At 39.5% G+C, this 16,394-nt stretch overlaps 1 protein-coding gene across 4 annotated transcripts in view; it reads right to left on the reverse strand.

The window, feature by feature from the left end:
• Positions 1-16,394, reverse strand: part of Eag (potassium voltage-gated channel protein ether a go-go) — a 103,341-nt gene that overhangs the window by 41,952 nt on the left and 44,995 nt on the right. For all 4 annotated transcript variants that reach the window (XM_076434453.1, XM_076434454.1, XM_076434452.1 and 1 more), the window contains exon 2: positions 1,650-1,750. In XM_076434453.1, coding sequence (XP_076290568.1) covers positions 1,650-1,750 — 101 coding nt within the window. The remainder of the gene's footprint in view (positions 1-1,649; positions 1,751-16,394) is intronic.

Below are 16,394 nucleotides of genomic sequence, written 5' to 3' on the forward strand. Positions count from 1 at the left end.
TAGAGAAAGGAGCATAACTGATTCAACACACTTTCTATCAGAATAAATTTTTATATGAATGGACCAAACGACTTCAATTTCTCTGTAATGCTAGAAGAATTAGTTTAGTAAATGAGGTCTAAAAAATATTTTGAAAAAATGCATTTGATCGGAATTGCGAAAAACAATAGTAAAAATTGATGTTTACTACTTTTTTAGCTGGGCCAATAACGGAAATTTAAAAGATGTGTTTGGTCAACTCGCATAAATTATATACGCTCCGAACATTTCATTGAAATTCGTTAATTGGTTTACGATTTATAAACGGTCAAAAGTGGTAAAAAGAGCAGAGATTTTGAAAAACTGCAATTTTTACCACTTTTGATCGTTTATAACACGTAAACCAATTAGCGAATTTCAATGAAATGTTCGGAGCGTACCTATATAATTTATACGAGTTAACCAAACACATCTTTTGAATTTTCGTTATTGGCCCGGCTGAAAAAATAGTGAACATCAATTTTTACTATTGTTTTTCGCAATTCCGACCAAATGCATTTTTTCAAAATATTTTTTATACGTCGTTTACTAAACCAATTCTTCTAGCCTTACAGAGAAATTCAAGTCGTTTGCTCTATTCATAAAAAAGTTATTCTGATTTAAACAGTGTTGAATCAGTTATGCTCGTCAGTGTAACTAAACAGTCATATGTGGAACTCTGTTATGAAAACTTACAACGTTGCATTGAAATATAAATAAGAAGCAATTAAAACATGATTTTCTATACCAGGAATTCTTAATATTTGCCATTTAAATCAAAAGTTCCAATAACTACTGCAGTGCCAGCAATAGCTTACCCTAAGTTTTTCCTTAGCGAAAATTTCCGCATTGGCTTTAAGGAGTTACTAACGAAAAACACGGACCAATTAGAGCGCCGCTACAGCGGACGGTTTCACGCTCAGCCGACTGCAACGCCACTCCCTGATTGGTCAGTGTTTTTCGTTAATAACTCTTTAACAGAGCCGCGGAGAAGATTTTCGCAAAGGAAAAAGTTGTTTCAAATGACCTAAGGATCCGTTCAAGGTACTTCGACATTTTTGGGACACCCTGTAGGTCTCTCGACGATCGCGGAATATAAATATTTATTTTACCACTGGGTCTCGTTAAACGATTCGTTCATTAGACTTTGAAACAGTTCGATCTTCCGAAGATGTCGAGAAGAATTGTTACTTTCAATTCACGACGAGACGATGAAAAATATTCGATTCTCCGAAATTGTTCTGTTTAATGTACGACTAACTTTCGCGTTAAATAATTGCTGTATTGTTAACTAGAAGACACGGTTCTTTTTTTCGCCGAAATTAAAATTTAGAACTGTTGACGCGTGGAAAATTGCTCGTTTTGATAAACAGTTGAATATTCGGTATCTGTTCGGGAAGCTATTAGGGCACTTCTAAACCCGACTCGAAAGAAGGCACAAAATTGTCTCGCGATAAAAATTAATTCTTCGCGGCGCTGATCCCTCGCGGGGCCGTACATTTATATTCTATGAAAATCCGCGGTCTCGTTAAGTTCGCGAGAGTGAGAGAGAGAGAGAGAGAGAGAGAGAGAGAGAGAAAGAGAGAGAAAGAGAGAGAGAGAATAAAGATTTCCCGCGGAACAAGGATTACCTCGGCACGATTATAGCCAGAGATTTTGCAAAAGCTTTCGTTGCAATAGACAATAGGGAAGTCGACGATCTGAGCGTTCGCCAGGAGAAAACTGCTGTCAGCTGTGAACAGAAGAGAAAAAAAGAGCATCGGGTTAGTCGGAATTATTTCTGCTTGTCCGTCGTTCTAAGCGTTCGCTCGCTGGAAAAAAGAAAAAAGAAAGATTGATCGTATTCCCGTGGCGTTTTAATCTTCGGATGACAGTCATTTGAAAATAACGGTGCCCGAAATCATCCTCGGCGATCATCTTTATGCGTTCGGAAAATCAAACGATCCTTTATACTTTCTAATTAACGAATAGCCGCCTTAACCGATCCGCTCTGTCGAGGCTGCCTTTTGATCAATCTTTCTTCGACCAAGCACCAGATTTATTAACATTTTAAATTAACACATTATACACTGGCGATTCTTCCGAAATTTTCGAAAGTCCACGATTTTTTAACAGGTCTTTTAACAGCAACTTTAATCGTGAACCAACAATTCAATAATGTAATCTTACAATTATAGAAATGAGTGTGCGCAAGCATTACAAGTTAACAGCATCAATATATTTTGTTTTCAATTGGTTAACGTTCTTAAGTAGAGGAGGAAATTGTTTTTTGGCCTCTATCTTTCGCTGTTGATGTAGAAAATTTTTATTCTGCACGAAGATAGAGGATTTCTTGTTAATAGGCTTCCGGTAGATGACGTGTTAAAGAAGCATTCATCTCAGGATAAATATTCGGTCACAAGTGGTTTCTCATCGGCGACGCGTCTGACCATAACCTATCTGCTCTACTTACAAATGAGACCCGAGCATGATGGACATTCAAACTCGATTTTCTCGTCAACGAGGAGTCAAATGAAAGAAATGTATTCTGTATTTTTGACTAACTTTCTCACGTGGAATATTTTACAATATTTGATACTAAACCTGCCGAGCCTTAAAAGTAACTGGTCCCTTATAAAAATGACAAGATTGATTTTATTTAGACTTTGTGCAGCTCCAACTGTAATATGTGCTCCACTAAAGATGTCTATACAATCATTTCTTATGAAATTATTTTTATTATATCAATAATCGTAAAATAAAAAATGTGGAACCGGTGATTGTAGGTTTAGTGTTAAGCAGAGTGAAAATTGGAAGACATTACTCTCGCTCGTTCATAACTTCAAACAATTTAAAACAGTCCATTGATACTCTTAAATTCAATCTTTGCACTCTTTCGAATTGCACCGCTGTCTAATTCTAATGTAGACACAATACACGGTGTTGCAAAAATGTTGTTCTTAAAAGGGGTGATTCCCAAAGTCACTTGAAGTAGCCGCGCTCTGATTGGTCCGTATTTTTCGTGAATAATGCAAATTACACCTCGTAAACGGAAAATAGGACTTTTGAGGAAGACAGCGCCCTAGATCGATCTTTTACCATATCCAGCGGTTTTGACTACTGAAAAACCCCGTGTTTGTACAGGGCACGAAATAACGGAGTTTCGAGAACAAAAGTTTCGAGTCGCTAAAAAAATCTCTGTACCGGGTGTGGGACCGAATGACGCCAGAAGAGCTGCGTCCCATAGCCGAAAATTTCAAAACACATTTGAGCCTCTGAATCGGCTCAAATGGTGGCCACTTCGAAACTTCTTAAATATATGAATACTAAAGGTCTATGTTATGGTTGTTATCATTTGGTTTTTCGAAATTCGTCGATTTGACAGAATTATAATAAGAAATGATTAGCTCCGTTATTTCTTGTCACCCTGTATTATTGAGAAATGAGCAATTGTATTATGGAGAATCCCGCACCCTTGCAATCCTGAAAAGAGGAGTTTACAAGCAAGTTTTTCGATCATCAGGGTGTCGGGACAGGACACAGAAAAATGGTTCTTGAGAGTGGACTAAGGGTGGCAGCAGGGTTAATAAGCCGCTGTTTACCCCGATAGGCAGCGAAAACGTGAGCATCGATCGAGTTCCAGCTGTTTGTGCAGCGGCAGCTGGTTTTTCCACATGTTTGTCAAAAAATGGGCGGTGTTTTGCTCGGGGCGGTCCGTTCCGCCGTTTATTTCGCCGGGGCCCGGTGCACGGCGACGTTTAATAATAAAACTGTTGATCCTGAGGCCTCCGGTTCTCAGGAAACACACGGTAGAACCCGAACGAACGCGAACGAACGGGTATTAATATTTTTCTGGCGCGGCAGCCGCGGAACTCGCCGCTTGTTCTCGCTATTGGAAAAACCGGATCGATCGCGCCGGCTATTTCTCGTCGGCTAATACCGGGCTGCTTGTCAATAAATTTGTTTATTTGCCCGGGCCTCTACGTGGGTTGTTGCTCAGACGATGCTCAGCCACCGTGAATTTCGTCACCGGTGAAATTGAACGACTATAATCCTGACGTTTCTCACGCCACGATTTTTCTCTCGACGTCGCGTCGGCTTTATTCGGGTATGATTAGCGCTTAACCCTTGGACCATACAGTACACGTATAGACCCTACTTCAGATAATATCGCCGGCTGAATGTAATAACTAGGTAACTTGAAATTTGGACATTTTGAGTTATCTACTTCGTATTAAAGAAGAAATCAAGTAGAATTTAATATAAAAACTTGGTAACACCTATCGAAGTAGACAAAAAATAAATACAGATTTCTATTTATGTTATAAATGGGCGACTCGACTTTTTAAAAAAATTTTTTAATCCAAAATGATGTTTTTTCATGTATTGTTCCACTTAAAATAAAGAAATATAAGCGGACATTGGCATTATGTTTAAAATAACGGAGACTCCCTACCAAAATCTTAAAACCTTAAAATACTGTTTCATCAATTTCTCTAAATTAAGGAATTGTAAGTAAACCAATGCTTCTGTAATTGATGATAAAAAATCAGGTCGTTTGGTACAGTTATTATTTTTTAAAGGGTATACGAATACTTTTGTACGCTCACTGTATATAGTATTTTGTGGTATTTATTATATTTTGTGCATGAAGGTCACCTTTAGTGTTTTTAATTCGAGTGCCAATATTTTTTCTCGGACTAAGATAAAGCACAAAATTCCACGTGAAAAACTATTGACCATAATTAAAATCAAATTGAAATTGATCAGAATGTCGAACGTTGCGGGGACTTCGAGAGAAATAAAAGTTGGAACGAGAACAGGAACGAAACAGAAGGGAAAAGGATACTAGTTTACGATTGTGAGTGGCAAGCCTGGCGACAGAAGGTTCCTCCGGTTCTCTCGACATTTGCCATTTCCGAATAGCTCGTGTCTCGACGATAACGATAATGCGCGGGGGTACACACGGGTTAAGCTCGGTCCCTACCGTCATCGTCGTCGTGCACGCCACAGAGGCGAGGGCTTCGTCGTTCGAGCACACGAGCACTCCTTTGACCCGGTCTCGTCCCGAGAAACGGGTCAAGGCCACGCACCTCCGATTTACGAGCCTCACAGGCTAATTCGCCGACTCGGCAGACCACCATTCTCTCCACCCTAGAAATCATCCACGGGATCGTTCCGCGTTTCTCCCACAGCCATAAATCCGGCTCCTACAACTGTTTACTACCGAAAGATTCCGATCTCTCGGAAACTCAATCGTGGATCCTTCGGAGGCGCGCAATTCGCAACTTTCGATTTAATGCGATTAACAAATCAACGGCAACAACAATTCCATTTGTGCACCGACAAGTCACCTCCAGCTACGTCATCTAAGAATTTATGTTTCAGATTATAACGTGAAAGAAAATTTCTAAGCTTCCTTTTGGTACGGTACGACCACTGAAAATCTGATTATTTGTTATGATTGATAATTGACAATTGTTCAACGTCTATAGTTCATGGCTGAGGATTCTTCGATAGATCGTTCAATAGCAATTTCAATGAAGAACAACAACTTAATACTGGTGACGTAATCTAATCATCTTCTAAAGTCTATGGGGTTCATGGCTGAGGATTCCTCAATACATATATCCTTCAATAACAATAGCAATAGTAATTTTTTAACCCCTTACCCTATTTTAACGAGTCACACTAGTCGTGAAGATTCCGAACAAAACTTACCAACGCCTTTCTTTTTGAATGAAATAAAATTTGATTCGTTTGTAATCAATATGTAAGCATTAAAATAAATGTAGCCATACAAAAGATATAAATTTTCATTTCTCTTCTACGACTTTTTGGGGACAAAGACGTTTTAATCACTGAAACTGTAAAGAAAATGACACGGCAAGGGTAGTGTTCCTGATTTCTCAACATTTTTCATTTCTCGAGAAATGAGAAATAAGAGAATTCTCGAGAATTCTCTAGAATTTTTAATAAAATAAAACAATATTGAAAAACTTATGATATTTGGAATATCGTTGATAAAAAAAATTTGTACAAAGTTTGAGATCGATCGGATAAAAGGATGACGTGGCGCACTTAAATTGAATATTTTGAAAATTGTGAAATTCACCTTAACTATTTTTTCTTAATAGGAATATAGAATAATTATATGACCTCCTTTAAATAAAAATAACGATGACCTTGAAATTTCGAAGTGATTTCCAAAAAATTTTTTTTATTTTGCCATTACACATATTTACCTTATTGAATAGTGCAAATTTCTTCTCTGACATTATTTCGTATAATCACAAGTAACAGAGATATTTAAATACCTACATTAAAATGTAGCATATTTTGACTGATGGTGGGACATACATATGTATCTGTTCATTTTCGAAAATATCTTATAAAATAAATGAGATTCATAAGAATTTTCCTAGATTTAAATTTCTCGAGAAATGAGAAATAACGCTCGAGAAGGAACGCTAGGCAAGGGGTTAGAAAATTGCTATTGCTATCGTTATTGAAGGATATATTGCGGAATCCTCAGCCATGAACCCTTTAAACTTCAGAAGATCCTTAGATTACGTCACCAGGATCGAGTTGTTGTTCTATAATTAACCACTCATTCCTGATAACGCAATCTAATCTTGTTTGAGATTTTTTTATAAAATGTGATCGTCAAGTTTCCTCTTGGAACACAGCACAGTTGCTGAAAATTCGGTAGACAATAAAATATCTAGCGTTCAGTGACCGCCTGATCAATTTGAGAGTGCCCGGTGCTGTTTCGGAGAATGATAGACGCCAGATTGCGTCGTCGGTTTTGAAACGGGACGCGGTTCGTCCCGCACAACCTAAAACAGAGGGACAGCTGGGCTGAGACGGGCTTGCGAGAAGGACCGATAGAAGGCGTGGGAACAACGGAGGTAGCAACAGGGAGGCACTTTTGATCGAGTGTCCTCTCGAAGCCGCGGCTCTTGGTCTCGATAGGCAGCGAACAGTGCGTCCTCGAGCGTAGCCAAGCTTCTCGCAGTGTTCCCTCGACGGGCCTATGCAACAGGAGCCGTACGAGACCAAGGGAACGGTGGTGGTTCGGGAACCTCTCGAGGAGGCTGCCAACCGAGGCTGTTTCGGCCAAATTTGTCAATTAGATGAAGACGGGGATATACGATCGCCGTCCGAGCTGGCTTCCGACGGCTTACGGTCTCCGTGGACGCTTGCTGACAAACTGATTCTAACACGACCAGAGTGTAACTATTATACGATCGGTGTCTCGCGGATTAGAAGATTCACCGGTACAAATCCCTCCGAGTTGCTCCTCGTTTGTCTTACCACCTCCGGATTTCTTCTTTGTTTGCTCATCTGGTCGAAAGATCCGAGTCGGCATCAACGAGGAAGCTTCGTTATGGAGCTTATTGATTGTTGCACGAGTGAATTAGGTAGTGGCTTTGCCTGGAAGCTATACTTCTCCCTGAAAGGGTTGCTGGCTTCCTTCGCGAGGAAACTGGCCTTTTTCTTCAGAAAACAGGTGCTACCTTCTTATATAAGTAAGCTATTCTATTCTCTCCGCGAGAGAGCTACTCCCCTCGAAAGAACTATCTAGATGGAGGTTATTCTTGAGAGAGGTTATTCTTCCTCCTTAAGGAACTACTGAAAACGAGAACTACCAATTTAGTTCATGACGAAAGCTACCCTGCTTCTTCGTTAAGACAGTCACCTTTTTATCTGCGTCAGAGAAAACGGAGAAGAGAGTTTCTCTTCGAAAGAGCTACGTCTAGAATAGAGGTTCAGAGGTTCTTCTTTTGCTAAAGCCATTGAATCGAATTCGATAAGAAGTATTAACTGTCAGGAATCAGACATTTTATGCGCAGCCACCTGACAAGCATAAACACTCCGGTGGTCATCTTTCATCGTGGAAGATTCATCCGCGATTCATCCCGAGTGAAGAAGTGTAAATGCGCCTTTAGGAACCAGCAAGCGGAAGGAATGGTCGAGAGAACTGTACAGAGTCCGAACAAGTGGCGGCCCCCGGCTCTCTTTCATGCTGATCTTGCCAGTCGACTCTGCCAACTGGATAAGAAGGATGCCGAGGAAATTGAACATTAATATTCCCGGGGCCGGGACTCTGCCAAATTAGGCTGGTAGAATGGCCTGGCAAGCTGACGACGATAAAGGGAACAGCTAGGGAACTATCGCGTCGGCCAGGTTGTCCTGCGCTAATCCGGGGAAGATTAAAGCGCGGCAGGTCACTTTCGCCAAACTTAATCATCGATTAAAAATTCCGTCTCTCTTCGGAGTCCCTTGGGCACGGATCCGCGAGGCTTTTTGATGCGTTTATCGAGGCGGATCCGATTCGGCGAAGCGGAGTGGCTCTTGAATATGGATGAGGCCAGGCCCGGCCTGAAAACATTCGGAACCCGGCCCAAATCGCGATGAACCGAACCTGCTTCGAGATCCACTTCCACTTGGCTCTCGAACTGTTCTACTGCGTCGCACAATTTCACATTTCGCAACTTGTTTTTGAATTGCCTCGAGTGTTTTAAAAAGTTGATTGCGAGAGTCTCGATCGGGACGAGAGCTTGTTGATGTTAACACTAGAAATACCGAGCCGTAAACGAGGCTGATGTTTATTCCTTTATAACAATAACAGGACTGAATTTATTCAGTTTTCATAGATAACATACGAAGAGTCACCCATTAATTTTTTATTTGTGAATATTACAGCTGACACTTCGACATGTGGTTAATAAAATTGTAAAAAATTGGTAATTGGAAAAATCAGCGTTTTTTTTTTATAGAAATGACTTGTTTCCGATTTCTTCTATACGATTATTGAAAACATTGAAAAGTGTTCCCATGAGAAATTTTCAATGAACTTAAATACCCAAGCATATATTATTTTAAAAATCGTATAAACGTTGACTGGATCGAATCTTGTCGTTATTATAAAGCAATATATACGTTAGTCGTGTTGTGTGCTCGATGGTTCTAGCGTTGAATAGTATTAACACGTTCGCCGGCACCGTCACAAATCTGTGATGTCCACAATCCTGCACTCGGAGATAGTCAAATTAGTTGAATCCACTTGGATGTCGGAAGTCGTAGCGCCCAGCATAATATTCAGAGACGTCACGTGACAACCATCCGCTGAATTGTTTAAATAATTCATGGAGTGGGAACGTGGAATTTAACGCTAGGTTTGCGGGACTTGAGCATCCATGAGGATTTATTCAACAAATTTATTATATTATTATATACATATATATATGAAGGGGTACATCCCTGTTATCTTTATAAAGCGACGTAAAATAGTTAGTTTTTAGTGCTCCGTAGACCTGGTATTGATAAAAGCAACGAAAAACTTATTACGAATAAATAAATCACGATCGTTTACGCGAAATATGAGATCTCAATTGCAAGACAGTAGAATGCGCTTTTACAATTCAAGCAGAAATTGTCTGGGAGTCGTAAATCGCCGGAAAGCGGTCCTCCTCGTCCGCTTTCGAGGAGAATCAGTAGAAACAGACCGTGTCAGACATCCGACAAGTCCAACTTCCGGTGCGATCGGTCTCTTAACGCTCTTGCTGGAGGAGGGAGGATCGTCGGAACGGAAGTCGTAGAAACTTTTGCGGTAATTGGATCGCGCGTCGATCGCGAAATATCGCGATTTTCCGACTGGTGGACGGATTTCCGAGCATTATCGGCCGGCAGCAATTTTTCCGGCGACGGATCCGCGTTCTTTTGCTTCCGCTCGACGGCCGCGAACGATTGTCGGGCGCAACGTTCTCCCGTTGATCGAGTTTCCCCCGAATTTTCCTCGACGGGAGCGATTCGGCTACCGATAACGCCGCCTCGACTTCGAATCCAATTCCCTGCCCCGAAACTGCACGCTGTAACATACTCTTTTGTAACACTCTTCCCTTCTGGAACAGTGCTCGCGTCGAGAGGTTATAATGACATCAGTTTTTGTTGTCTAAAACCATTTCAATCGACATTTTTTAACATCATTTAAAGCCACATCCTTTAACATCCTTTAATATCATTTAACTCGACATCCTTTAACACCATGTAACTCGACATCATTTAACATCATTTAACTCGACATCCTTTAACATCATTTAACCCGACATCCTTTAACACCATCTAATTCGATATCCTTTACCATCATTTAACTCGACATCCTTTAACACCATGTAACTCGACATCATTTAACATCATTTAACTCGACATCCTTTAACATCATTTAACTCGACATCCTTTAACACCATCTAATTCGACATCCTTTAACATCATTCAAATCAATGTCTTTGTTATTCAGAATTGTAACGTAAGATATTTGAAGAACTCAACTTGCCAGTGACAATTTTTATTTCCATATTTCATAAAAAATGTACGATCTTTTTGCTTGGACATCGACAACTTTCGCGTGCAGTTTCCCTTGTTGTTCAGAGAATTTCGGTTCGCAGCTTCCTGTTGGTATTTTCCAGGCGACAGAGTTTCGGCGACTGTGCAATTTGCTGCTGCGAGGATCTACACTTTCTCCATAGAGTTAGCATTACAGGAACAAGAGTGGGCGAGTGGAAGAACCGGGAACAATGGCGGAATTCGCGGCGACGTTTCCGGGCAACTTGGCGGACGGAGGACCCGCGGAAATTCCTGTATCTCATTAGCAAGGTAATCTAACGGTGACGCGCAGCCAGCCAAGTTAAATAACAGGATAATCGGATCAGGTGAAATTGAATAAAATTTCGCGTAACCGTTGGCCACCGCGGAAACTTTTTCGCAGGCCGAAGAACCCTCGCGCCCTATTAATACTCTGTTGGAACTCGACAAGAACCTGTCCCACCAAATCCGAAGAAGCTACGATTCCGGACCGATAAATTCGCAGTCGGGACACCGCTAGTTCGGTCTCGGTTAATCCCGACTTCGAAAACTTTCTAATCCTGCTCGAAATTAAGACCGGGAACAGAAACACTGTCGCCGAACTCGCATTCCCCGACCATCCGCACCTCTTTCGCCACCAATTTGGATTGCTCGCATGCTGGAAACCGTGCTAACTGGGGGAAACGTTCCGTCCGGAAACTTCCGGTCAAGGGAGAACTTTACTCAACGTTCGATTTTGCTCCAGTTTACAAACTGACGAATAAGGTAAATATTTCTAGGATAGTTTACCTAAACCTTGCTGGTTAAAACAAAAGCAGAATCAACTCGATCGGACTGGTAGTCTTCGAGTTAAAATTCTCTCTTAAAGCGAAGGCGGTATCTGACTTCTCAGGCCAAATAAAATGAAATGACCGCTACTAGAAAAATTCCCACGATATCTCGAACCTTGCTGCTTGAAATAAAAAAAAAACTTTTTAAAAACCACTCTTATATTAAAATGCACTAAAAAGGAGAAAATAATATTTTTTAGACATTACTGACTATAAATAAAAGAGTGGAGCGCTGAACTATATTGACGTAATCTTCGTAGGCGCTCCACGCTTTTATTTATAGTCACTAATGCCTAAAAAAATTATTTTCTCCTCTTTAGTCCATTTTAATGTAAGCGTGGTTTTTAAAATGATTTTCTTATAATATATATTTTTATTTTCTACTTTTTAGTCATTTTTAAATGGAACGCAAGATATAGTAATACTGTTATGAAATAGTAAGATATGGAAATACGTTGGTAGAATGAGGGGATGACTCCGAGAGACGACGTCTCTCGATGGAGTCCGAAATTGTCCGAAATGGGACTGAATGAACGGAACACCACAACCACACTGAGCTCCTTCGTTGCGAAATGGGTCAGTGGAGTGGGGATGAGTCCGAGTGGAAACGCGTAGTGGAGTAGGGAGCGCTGACGCGCGGAGTGGGGATCGCTAAACGCGATGTCGTACTACCGAGCGCCGCGCGGCGAGGTGTGACGGTTAATATTAAAATTTTTGTCTCCTGAAAACGCACAGTTTTCTTTTTAATTTGTTTTGTAATACTGCATTGTCATCCAGTTCTGAGCTATGTTTAAAGCTTCAAGTCTCTAGCTCATCGGGAAGTTGTTTAAAATTCGATTACAAGATTTTACGCATACAACAACTCGGCAAGCTAATATAAGCGTGGTAAAATTATTTAGCCCGATCCAACGAACAGTCTCCGCGACAATAATTCTTGAGTGCACTCTGCGGGGGTCCGTAAATTATTAGTAATTATTTATTTATTTCTGGAGCACGTTCCTCCGACGACGTCCACGTACGGTCGTGGAATAAGAAGGCCACCTTGAAAACGAGCGTTGACTATGCTCCGCGGGGAGAAGGTCGGGCCGGCTTTAGTAACGTTATATTTATCGGCCGGCGTAATCGATAGTTCGTCTCCCAGGTAAACAGTGTGGGTGTAATCGTTATTTCGGGGGCAGTAGCGCGTCGTTGCATGGCCGTACTTGAACCACTTTCGGCCCCGAGAACGAACCTGGTTCCCATGATCGGTTCGCGAAGGAGAACACGCGTGTCAAACCGATCGCGAAAAAAATTCATGTGCGTCTCCTCCTTGCGCATCGATGTGCGAATACTATTATAGCGGTAGGATCTCCATCGCAGCTACCGCAGTTTCTCATGGAAATGAAGCACGCGTTGCACCGGACGCTTGCACGGCTTCGCTGCAGGCTCAATAGTAATAAAATCAAAATATTAACAGTATTGTACGGTTTCGTGCTCGCCCCGGACCGTTTCTATTTGTGTCCAACCAACGTGGCCCGTTCAGACTTGAATCGGTTTCATTAGTCGTAGACTTCTTCCACTTGCTTCTACGGATGTCACGCTGTGATTCACACTAAACCTATCAACGCCGGTCAGAATCAGTGGCACCAGGTTTTTTATTTTACAATTAGAAAAATAATAAAACTGATTTCATAAGAAACGATTGTATACAGTGGGTGTAACAAGTATTCGTACGTCCTTTAAAACAGAATAACTTTTTTGTAATTGTATCAAATCTCACCTGATTTTTATAATCAATTAGAAGTATTGGTTTACGAAATGATATGCGAAATGGATCTTCCAAAAATTATAATTTACAAGGTTACCTGCAAAAATAAAAGGCATTTTTTTAAACTGTTTTGTTTGGGCCAATAATGTGAAAATTTAAAATATATGTTTTGTAGATCTATGTTAGTTATATATATATACTGAAAATTTCATCGAAATCGGTTGACGCAGGAAAAAACGGCACGCGTCGAAAGATGTGTGGTTCGAAAGGATCAAAAGTCGTGTAAAACTACGTTTTTCACCATTTTTAACCGCTTGTAACTCATGTGTATGTTAATCGATTTCAATGAAATTTCCAGTATGTGTGTAACTAACGTAGATCTACAAAACATATATTTTAAATTTTCATTCAGGGCCTAAATAAAAAAGTTTTAATAAAAAAATCCCTTTTTTATTTTTGCATGTGATCTTGTAAATTACAATTTTTCGATAATCTCTTTTGCATATCTTTTCGTAAACCAATGCTTCTGATTGATTATGAAAAATCGGGTCGTTTCCTCCAATTATAAAAAAATTATTGGTTTTTAAAAGGTGTACGAATACTTTTGTACACCCACTGTAGACATCTTGAGTAGTGCACGTATTACAATAGGAGCCGCACAAAGTCTGAATAAAATCAATCTTGTCATTTTTATAAGGGAACATGTACCAGTTACTTTTAAGGCTCGGTTTAGTGTTAATTGCCTGCGAATCTTACCGAGTCTGTGATCAATAGACTGCGGATGTTCAGGCAACATTTTTTACCTGAATTACAACAAACTCGAGTGAAACACAGGTTTGTTCTCTGTCTGAACACATTATCCGTCACACACATGGGGCCAAGGTCACCCAAGGTTCATCCAAGGTCACTTATAGGTTAAAATAATTTTATTTTAAAAATTAAATAGGGTATATTACTAAAATTTCATTCTTTCAGATGTTTATATTACTAGTGAATTTTAATAAAATATAGTTAACGTGTATGATAATTAAATTTAGTTAATATCTTATTGTTTTTACCTACACTCGAGTCTAATCCAAGTAAAACAATTAAGCCCTTTGCACTCCGAATGATTTTACAATCTTCTTGCCAACAACTTCCCACTATTTTAAGTGTTTCATTTGAAATTTACTTCAGAGTACAGTTCCTTGACTGCTACTTATTTTAAACAATTTTGTTTACTAATTATATTAAATATTACTCAAACTTTGTTGTAATTTATACTTGTGGAACTTATGTTTGTTTTTAACTAACAAATTAGACAATTAAATAAATAAAGGAAGAACCAAATACATATGTATAAAGACCAGCTTTATTTACATTTCTGTATCTCTGAAGTCGAGTCACACTCGGCACAGAAGTGCGAAGAAAGAACCTGTTAATTCACTCAGTAGGTCAAAAATAATATAATAGTGCTTCTCATACATGTGTAATACCGATTCATTATAATACCTGCTCGTTCCCACGCAAGTGTCTTTGCGATTGCAATAATTACCGAATGAAAAGGCGGTAAATCCAGGATCTAATTAACAAAACTATTTGCACGGTCTCGTCGGAGTAGGGGTTCGGTAAACTATCGTCGGAACCGTTATAGAATTATACGTCCCGCGGATGAACTAGGAACTTCTGTCGGTCGAGGAAGCCGCTAATTAGTAATTAAGTGTGTTCTTCTCCGGTGAATCTGAGAGAAGCGATGCAATTTCGCTGCTCGAAGAAAATCGAATTGTTCGCAGCACCGTCCGCAAGCATTATTTGCGCCGGGCAAAATGAAATGCTAACGATATCGAATCATCGTATCAGTTTTGATCGAATAAAGTTGTCCCCGATCATCGTCGCCGAGAGTGCCTCGCTCGCAGTATTCTTTTGTTCATCTCGTTCCTAGGACTTCCGGAACCAATCGATTCTATCGCCTTTAAAGCGAGTCTCGCATTTCCACTTTGCAATTCTGCTCTCTTCTCGCTCCTCTCGGCTTCTCGACTTCGTCCCGTCACGCCTCGAACTCTCTTTCTCTCGCGTCTTTTCTGATCCTTTTCCAAACTGTTCTCCGTGTCGCGCAGCGGTATTGAGAATTTGAAACGTCCAATGAAATTCGCTAGACCGAATATTCTAACTTTATGCCACTGTAGAAAATCATTCATTGAACGTTTGCCGTGTTGTCTCCATCAATAACTAATGGAATACAGTAGTGGGCACTGAAAGATCGTTTGAAAATTGTACTAATACAATATTTATGCACCGCTGAGTTCACGACTTCACTGAATCTTGTCTTGTCGAGAAGCAAATTTGCGACGAGACCTTCGAATGAAATATGTACGAAGTGTGTACATATTAGCCTCAGACGAATGTGAAACATAATTGAATTCGTTTTGGTCAACAACCTAAGATCTCATGAAGAGTCTGCGGATTTGATGCATTTATTTGTTATCTTATTACTTAATTCATTAACAAAGGTGCATAGGCAGAGTTGGGCGAAAATTTAATCGACGATTGACGAATAAATTTATATTTCAATCGTTAATCGCAATTAACAATTAATCTCTTAGTTTAGTCGTTAATTGCGGTCAACGATTAAATACTTCTTAATCGTTAAAAAATTGCGGTTAACGATTAAATACTTATTAATCGTTAATTCGGAATAACGGTTAAATTTCTACTTTAGTCGTTAACTGCGATTAACGATTACATTCCTTTCAATCGTAGTCGTCAATCGGATAATTGATTAATGATTAACTGCTGAAATGAAATACGAAATCAAAACTATATGAATACTGAAAAAAACGTAAACTGAGTTTAGGTGTATTGTCATTTGGTCTATAATATAAACTCTGTTTACGTGCTTTTATATTTTTTTTCGATGATTTCTTATTTTAGTCAACGATTGACTATTAACTTCATCAATCGTCCATTTTTCAATGATTACCTTTTTTAATCGTACACATTAATCAGTAGACTGCGGATTTTCTGCATTTATAACAAAAATGGGGGCACGTATATTTTAATGCAGTGGACATGTTAAAAATATTTAAGGACATCAGTGTATTAATTTCAGCTTAATAGGCTAATTAAGAGAAGGATACAATTTTTATTTGGCACCTGTGTCCTGCAATTGATACGAACATTTTTTATTTTGTACTAAGACTCGCAGTCTATTAATCAATCAATCTCGATGAAAATTTTAATCGATTAATGCCCAACTCTGTGCATAGGTGTATCATGAAACAGTAGAAAGATAAGTGGGATGTGACCTTATCGACATAAAATTAAGAGAAGAAATACATTTTTATTCCGTTCCAGTACCTGGAAAGCGATGCAGAAAATTTTTATTTCACATTAAAATCCAAGTTGTTCCTATAGATCACTGTTGATTATATTAAGAACAAACAATACCCGAATGTTTTAACAACGGCATACAT

The sequence above is a fragment of the Lasioglossum baleicum genome, chromosome 12 (assembly GCF_051020765.1).
Source record: "Lasioglossum baleicum chromosome 12, iyLasBale1, whole genome shotgun sequence".
Taxonomy (NCBI): Eukaryota; Metazoa; Arthropoda; class Insecta; order Hymenoptera; family Halictidae; genus Lasioglossum; species Lasioglossum baleicum.